This window comes from Arachis ipaensis, chromosome B01 (assembly GCF_000816755.2).
Source record: "Arachis ipaensis cultivar K30076 chromosome B01, Araip1.1, whole genome shotgun sequence".
NCBI lineage: Eukaryota > Viridiplantae > Streptophyta > Magnoliopsida > Fabales > Fabaceae > Arachis > Arachis ipaensis.
The window spans coordinates 59,386,434-59,395,279 of NC_029785.2; the positions used below are offsets into that span (position 1 = coordinate 59,386,434).

At 36.9% G+C, this 8,846-nt stretch overlaps 1 protein-coding gene across 1 annotated transcript; it reads left to right on the top strand.

Moving 5' to 3' along the window:
- LOC107607262 (protein DETOXIFICATION 49-like) lies at positions 6,639 to 8,495 on the top strand. The gene has a single exon (XM_016309236.2). The coding sequence runs from the start codon at positions 6,947 to 6,949 to the stop codon at positions 8,207 to 8,209; it is 1,263 nt and encodes a 420-aa protein (XP_016164722.1). The 5' UTR covers positions 6,639 to 6,946; the 3' UTR covers positions 8,210 to 8,495.

An 8,846-nucleotide genomic window follows, 5' to 3' on the forward strand; every position in this document is an offset into this window, starting at 1 on the left:
GAGGCAGGTCAATCTTTCTTGGGTAGTCGAGTTCTACTCTAATTTCCACCTGCCAACCCTGCAGTCTGTCTTTGTCCGTCAGAAGCAAGTCCCCATTACAGAAGAGGCCATTCAAAAAGCTCTAGGTCTTCCCCCTGTTCCAGAAGGATTGGACGCCTTTCAAGAAGCCGCACTCAAGTGCCAGATGTACCAATTTGACTGGGACGCTGTTCTCAGAGTTATCGCACTACCTGGCAGCCGTTGGATCTACGAATACCATCGTACCCGCCCTAAGGGAATATCGGCTTCAGCACTTACCTTGGAGGCTCGCGTATGGGCACAGATCATGTCCCATTACGTCTTTCTGAGCACTCACGAGTCCTCCTTCACTGTAGACATTGCCGTTCTACTATGGTGCATCCTTACAGACCAACCTCTGAACCTACCAAGACACATCTGGAATGCCATGGGACACGTACAAAATGCGGGCAACTTACCTTTTCCCGCCTTGGTCTCAGATCTTGTCTCAGCAGCCGGAATTTCCTACAGAGCTGGGGACACCAAAGCCATGCTCCCACGGGATGATCAGTATGTCCCTAACGGGAAATACATTAGACCTCCACCAGCCGCCATAAGCCATCCTACCGAACCAGTTGAAGATACCCCTTCTTCAACACCACAAGCACCTACAACCACCCAACTGCTCCATCAGATACTCGAAAAGGTTGGATCGGCAGGAACACAAAGCTAAGATGAGAGAGCGCCGTAACAAGCGCCGATTCACATATCTCAAGGAGCTGATTATGGGACACCCCGGACTCCACTTTCTTTACCAGAACAGGAAGCCATGATGGTCCCGACTATGGAGATACTGCTACCAGCCCACCTTTGTTCCTGACAGATGGCACCGAGGACGGTGCAAAGCCTTAAGTATGGGAAGGTCGGTCAGTACCTGACTTCCGGAGGTAATTTCTCTTCCCTAAACACCAATAAATTAGGATATTTAGTTAGTTTTTCTTTTGTAGAATAGGATAAATTGCATAGTAATAGGTTAGTTGCATGCATGTTCTACTTGATTGAAAAGACAATAAGTTTTCCTCTAAGACCCTATTTTTGGAACAAAATTTCACTAACTTTAATTAAAACTTTTATGTTAAATTTGGTTGAAGTTGTATTTGGAACATGATTTTTTAAGCTAAAGAACACACAACCTGCGAGATTTGAGCCTTTATGCATGGTTACATTATTTAACCATAATTATTTTATTCTTGTGTGTTTACTTCTCTATGATTGTAATCTATATTTTGTTCCATCCTATATGTCCAATATTTATTATATTTATATGTTTATTCAATAAATAAATAAGGGGACAAAATTACCCCAATGCTAAGTTAAGAATTCAAAGATCAATGCATGTATGATAAAATTAAAATAAAAAGTTGATACACGGGTATGGAATGTGAAAGGGAAATTCTGGGTAGCTAGGTATGAATTCTAAAGTTATATAGAATATATATAGGTTATGTTAAAGCTTGGGTTAATTAAAGATTCAGTTTATAAGCTTACTTAGCCATATATGTATCCTTACCATTACCTTGGCCCCATTACAACCTTGAAAAGACCTCATGATGTTTGCATTGGTATATTAAATGTTGTTGATTGGTTAGGAGAAGAACAAAAATTAGAGAGCATGATTAGAGAAGGATAGAGTGATTGCCCTATACACTAGAGAGATTAGAGTGTACATACATCATCAGTGAGGGTTCAATGCTTAAAATTCTATGTTCTCTGCTTTCATGAGCTACCTTCTTGCATTTTTATATGTTCTTACTGTATAAGAATTAAATTAATGGAATTTGATTTGTAATTGTTTTGAAGAGCTTATTTACTATTGATCAAGTGGACAAGAATCATATACTTGCATTCACATATATAGGTTGCATTACATTGCATGAGTTTTACATGTTCCTACTCATTTATTTTATCTCCTTCAACTAAGCATGAGGACATGCTAATGTTTAAGTGTGGGGAGGTTGATAAACCACTATTTTATGGTTTATAATGTGTTTAATTGTGTGGTTTTATCATGATCTTTACCCACTTATTCATATGATTAGCATGCATTTATATTTCCTTCCTAAAATTATTACATGATTGAAAACTTGCTTCCTAGAGACTTTTAATTATGTATTTTACTTCTCTTTTATTCCATTCGATGCCGTGATTTGTGTGTTAAGTGTTTCAGGCTTTATAGGGCATGAATGAGTTGGAGATTGGAAAGGAAGCATGCAAAAATGGAAGGAACACAAGAAATTGAGGAGATGACCAGCGAGAAGTGACGCGGCCGCATGGCTCACGCGACCGTGCGAAAGAGAGGAAATCGCAGTGACGCGGCCGCATGGCTCACGCAACCGCGCGGATTGGAATAGCACAAGTGACGCGGAGGCGTGGACAACGCGCTCGCGTGGCAAGGCAAAATGCCGAATGACGCGGCCGCATGAATGACGCGATCGCGTGACGTGCGCGATCTGCATAATCTGCAGAATTCGCTGGGGGCGATTTTGGGTCCTGTTTTGACCCAGTTTTCGGCCCAGAAAAGCAGACTAGAGCCAGAGAACATGCAGAAACCGAGCACAACATTCATTCTACACAATTTTAGTTTTTAGATCTAGTTTTACGCCTCCTCTAGGTTTTCTCTCTACACATTCATAGTTCTTAGGATTTTTTATTTTACTGCTTTTGCATTGGGATATTGAGAAGAGTTATTACCTTAGCAAGACTTCGTCATTCTAGTTCGTTTTCTTTACTTGGCTCTTACTCTTCCATGTCCTTAATTTGCTCAATTTTACTATTGGATTATTTTAGAATTTATTAATACAAGAATTACTTTTATTTTTAATTGATTTCTTTGATTAGTATTTATCATGACTTTCCTTAATTCCCTTTCCTATATTATGAATTCTACATTCACAATGAGCGAGTAGTTCCCTAACTTGATGGGGAGTTGATTGAAAGGAACCCTTGAGTTGGAATGCACAAAAGAAAAATTGTAATTGGGTTTATTGTTGGATTGCCCTCTAGTCATTGACTCCAATCCCTTTTAATTGAGTGGGTTGGAACTTGTGAATAGAAGTAGCATTCCAACTTGTTTGACTTTCCCTTACCTAGTAAGGGATAACTAAACAGAACAACCTTCAATTATCAATTAATCTAGAGAGTACTTCAACAAGAATATGGCTTCCAACTAATCTACTCCTAGTCAAGACTTTTATTTAAATTATTTAATTTCTCTAATTTAAATTCCTGTTTATTCAACTCAAACCCTTTTTGAAAACATCTGATTAATAAAATAGCACACCTTTCTGCAACTCGTTGGGAGACGACCTGGGATTCATACTCCCAGTATTTTAATTTTAATTTTTGTGACACCCTTCTAAATTGATAAGCGGATTTCTGGTTGGTTAAGAACTATACTTGCAACGCATATCTTATAACAATTCTTGACTCGTCAATTTCTGCCACGTCGAAGCTGTATTAAGTGTTAAGGATTATAGCATCCGTCGTGGAGTTCAGTATCGGGTGAAGGAGTCAGATCATCTAAAGTATCATGGGAGATGCAAGGAGTTTGGGAATGGCTGCACGTGGATGATTCGCATCACACTTCGCATCACACTGCTTTACCTTATTCAGCAGGGGAAGCTCACCAAATAGTTCCTAAAACCACTTTCAAGTAGGTTTGCCATCATCCATCAGCTTCTTAAATCTGTAAGGCACCCGAATACAGGTAAACCATCCACGGACAGCCCTAGCTGGTATGCAATATCCTGCAGCGTGATGGTGCACTCCCCAAATGGCATATGAAAGGTGTGGAACTCAGGACGCTACCTCTCAATGAATGCACTGACTAGGGGCTCATCTAACTAGAACCACCTCGTGTTGAGCCTCACCAGGTGGTACAAACCATCCCTCTCCATATAGGGTATGATCCTGTCATGCAGAGGCATGTTCTGTTGTCTCTAGACACTATAAATACACCTACTTGGTTGTAGCATGTGAGAGAAATAATCAAATCAAATGAAATTCTGTTATTAACAAGTTTAACCCATAGATTATAACCGAAAACCAATACTAAACTTATAATTTTAAATTAATTTAATAAAAATTAAATATAAGACTCAAATCTTTAATTTAAAAGAATTTAAAATTTAAACCTTAAATTTAAAAACCTAAACTACAAAACTTATAATCTTAAAGTTTAAGAATGTAAAATACAACCATTACGTTCTATTTACAAAATTTAATCTTTAAATAAATTTTAAACTCTAAACAACTAAAACTATAATATTAGAATTTAAACTTACATATTTAAAACCTAAAATTTTAAATCTTAGTTTTTAAATATGATACTTAATCATCAATCCTACAAGCCTTACAATTTGAACCCTATATCTCAAATACAAGAGGATCATCATTCTACTTAAACATTTGATCCTACCTTTAAATTTTACATCTTAACTTTAAAATCTTAAACTGGCCAATCCTACATTATGTGTTCTAACTACTGCACCCGAATATTACATTTTATGTTATATGAAATACAATAACTAAAAGAAAACAAACTTACCTCTTCGTTTATGCTGTCGGCAACGTGCGCAACGTCGTTGAGCCGGTAAAGACTGTGTTTGTCCGCCATGGTCCCGGCCCCAGTAAAGTCAGAATGTCTTCCTCTCTACACTTTCTTCTCTCTCTCTCTCTAAGAATATGAAAGTGGCTCAAACTGAATAACCCGCGACTCCCTTATTGCGTATTTATAGTAAAGCATAAACCGCTGGACCCTGTCACAGTTTATGCATATTTGCTATTTACACAGAAATCGTGAGATCCCTACCGCGGTTTCTGCCCATTTCGCATCACATCATAAACCGCTGGAGGGATGTAGCAGTTTACATTCATTTAGAATCCGTGGGACCCCTCTCGCCGTTTACATAGTTTAGTAAAAAATTGCATTTCCATATTCAATATACAAAATTTGTATTTCGGTAAATTTGAAGGCCAAATATTTTATTTTAGTGATTTGCCCTAAAAATTATCCAAATTATTAAGTCTATACCTCTAACATATATTTGAGATTTAACAACCTCTCAATCGGCCGATGTTTTGCTAATAACTTGTGTCCTAATAAAAGCATATATTAAGCATATTATAAAAAAATTATAAAAATTATTATTTTTTTATATTTTTAAAATAAGCTTTTAAAAGTATTTTTATGTTTTACGGATATATCTGAGATTCGATCTAATCCAATCCGTAAATGTGCAAATCGGATCGGATCATATCCAAATTTAAAAATTGTAGATATTGAATTCGATCCAATTATTTTAATGTGAATCGAATAGAGTTTTGGTCATATCTAATCTGGTCCGTTCATCATGAAATTGCTAGAATTTTGACAAAAAAATGTTGCAAAGATATATAATTTATGACACAATCTTGAAGTGGATTTAACTGGAGAATTTAATTTAATTTCAAAAATAAATAAATTTCTGAATAGCAGTGATTCACTTAATGTCATTTTGCCAAATATGGCAGGTCTATAACAAAACGTGGATTTGATTGAATCACAATTAATTAATAAATTCCTTGACGGAATTGATTTCACATCAATTGTATCCATAAACTGAAACCTTTTAACTGAAATTTATTTAAGCCAAGATATAATACCATTTACTCAGAAAAGAGTTATCGCCCCAAAAAAAGTCCATATTAATCTTAAATTTTGTATCAGTTTTTTTAGACACGCTATAGTCAAACTAATATAATTTAATTCATGAGTCAATCAAGCCGAAAACATTTACTCTCTTCCACATTTTGAAAACAACCTTAGCTTATTAGTTAAAAAAAAAAATCCAATTTCGTCCTAATTATAAATTGTTACGCCTCGGCGCTCGCTCTTGTTACCTTGCTATTGCTGAATTCTTCATTCTCCATTCTTCATACTTCATTCTCCTTAGTCCTAATTATGTTACGTGCAAGTTCTGTATTATGGTTCTTTGGCCTTGCAGGCCTAATTATATATAGTATAGTGATACATATTATACATCATAACATGGTCATTAAATACGCTTGAAATATCAATAATAAGAAAAAATCTTTTTTCCTAAACATATGAGTCCGTAAATAACTAAATATAGAAGGCGCTATCTAGCATTAATGCGTTCTCGTCTTAATCTTTCACGTTTAATTCAAATTCCAATAAATACTTCCAAATTCCATGAACCTTTTTAATTTTTATGTAATAAAATATTATTTTAAATTGTATATGCACATTTTCTATACATCCAACAAGAATTAATTCGATTATTTTTCTACAAAAGTACTATTCTAACATCTGATTTGGACAGTTACAATTTATATCTGACATATATTGTTTAAAAAAATATATCTGACCTATATATACACACTCAAATAGGTACTAAAGAATTTTGCGTCAAATATTTTTGTTCATAAAAAAATTTATTACGTTAAAATTTTTAAATTTTATAAAACTAAAATATATTGATTCATTTTTCACTTTAAATAAATAAGATAATAAATAATTACGTTTTAGTATCTAATACACTACAGAACACTGGTATATAAAATGTGAATGAATGCCCTCTCCGACAGTATATATGTACACACATTACCCATCTCTTCTCTTCCCCCATTAACTGCCGGAAAAGGCTCCCCCTTATAAACCCAAGTTGTTACCACTCTACCAAAACAAAAGCTCAAATCAAAACTGCGCAAATAAATTGAGAGAGTAAGTGAGTCAGTGAGTGTGTGTCAAAGCAACCATGTGGAAGTTGTTAGCATCTGCTGATAATCCCTCAAGCAACAAACAACACAACATGTCCAAACCTCTACTGATCCCCAAACCCCAACAAAAACAGACGTTGCTGTCGCTTTCAATCATCAACGAGGCGAAATGCATAGCAGACATTTCACTCCCAATGATCCTAACTTCCCTCAATACAAACTGCTCGCCCTCACCATGCACAGAACTGTTCTCCTCCTTCTCGTAACTTCCATTCTCATTTCCTTCTTGTGGCTAAACATGCGCACCATCTTAGTCTTTTTCGGTCAAGAACAAGAAATCGCAAACGAGGCTCAAGTCTTCATCTATTATTCTCTCCCTGATCTCGTAGCGCAGTCTCTCCTTCACCCTCTCAGAATCTACCTTCGCACTCAGTCCATTACTCTCCCTCTCACGTGCTGCTCCGCATTCTCCATCCTCCTGCACGTGCCAATCAACTATCTTTTCCTCCAAGTTCTTCATCTCGGAATCAGAGGCATCGCCTTGGCCTCTGTCTGGACCAACTTCAACCTCGTCATTTCTCTGATTATTTACACCGTCGTCTCAGGGTACCACAGGACAACATGGACACGTGTCACGCTCTCCAAGTGCTTCAGCGGGTGGAAGAAGCTCCTGAGTCTCTCGATTCCGAGCTGCGTTTCTGTCTGCCTCGAATGGTGGTGGTACGAAATCATGATCTTGCTCTGCGGATTGCTTATGGATCCGCACGCGAGCGTTGCGTCCATGGGGGTTCTGATTCAAACTACTGCGTTGATATACATTTTCCCATCTTCGCTGAGCTTCGGCGTCTCGACAAGAGTTGGAACCGAGTTAGGAGCAGAGAATCCCAATAGGGCGAAACTGGCCGCAATACTGGGACTATGCTTCAGTTTCGTCCTCGGATTCTCTGCTTTGATATTTGCGGCTTCGGTGAGGAACGTTTGGGCTTCGATGTTCACGGAAGACGAAAAGATCATAGCGTTGACGACGATGGTGTTACCGATAATTGGGTTGTGTGAGATTGGGAACTGTCCGCAAACAACGGTTTGCGGGGTTTTGAGGGGAACAGCGAGACCAAAGTTGGGAGCGAACATAAACTTGGCTTGTTTCTATGTTGTGGGAATGCCGGTGGCGGTTTGGTTGGGTTTCTTTCAAGGGTTTGATTTTAAGGGGTTGTGGTTGGGTATGTTGGCAGCGCAGGGTTCTTGTATGGTCACCATGTTGTTTGTTTTGGTCAGGACCAATTGGGATGGTCAAGCACAAAGGGCCAAGGACTTGATGACGTCATCCGAAGAATTAGATTTAGGAGATGACGGTGATGACCATGACGATGAGGACCAATATGTTGAGAAATGGTGTTTGGGAATATGTTATGACACAAAAGAACTTGTTTGATTTCGTTGTTTCAGCCAATTAAGGAATTGGGAAGACAGGAGGGTGGTTGATTTAATAATATTTTGATTTAAAAGATGGATTTTGATTCTTTCTAGAGAGATTGACTAATTTCCGATTGTAAATCAAAGAACATGAAGGGGAATTAGATGGAGAGGGGTGGAGACGGAGTACAATGCAAGTGCGTTTCTTCCTTTTTCACTACTTTGCTACATTTAGTTAAAGTATTTAATATAATTTTTGTACCTAGATTTTCTCAATATTTTTATATTAGTTGATAATGGTGTAATTCTCTTATGATTTCCATGTTAGATTATAATGATACGTTGATGATAACATATCAAATGGAAGTTTATAAGCTTGCAATATTATTAGGGTTAATTACTTTGTAGGTACTATAGTTTCGCCAAATTTTTAATTAGGTCTCTATATTTTTTTTCCTTTTAATTGAGTTCTTGCACCAAAATTTTTTTTTAATTGGGTCTCTACACTTTTTTTTCTTTTATTTAGGTCCCTATACTATTTTTTTTTAGTTGGGTCCCTATAAAATTAAGTCAATTACTACTAAGAGAAACTTAATTGAAAAAAAAAATTAGTGTAGGGATCCAATTAAAAAAAAAAAACTATAGAGACTTAATTG

Excerpts from the sequence above, each read along its gene's own strand:
- LOC107607262 (XM_016309236.2), top strand. The coding sequence starts at position 6,947 with ATGCATAGCAGACATTTCACTCCCAATGATCCTAACTTCCCTCAATAC.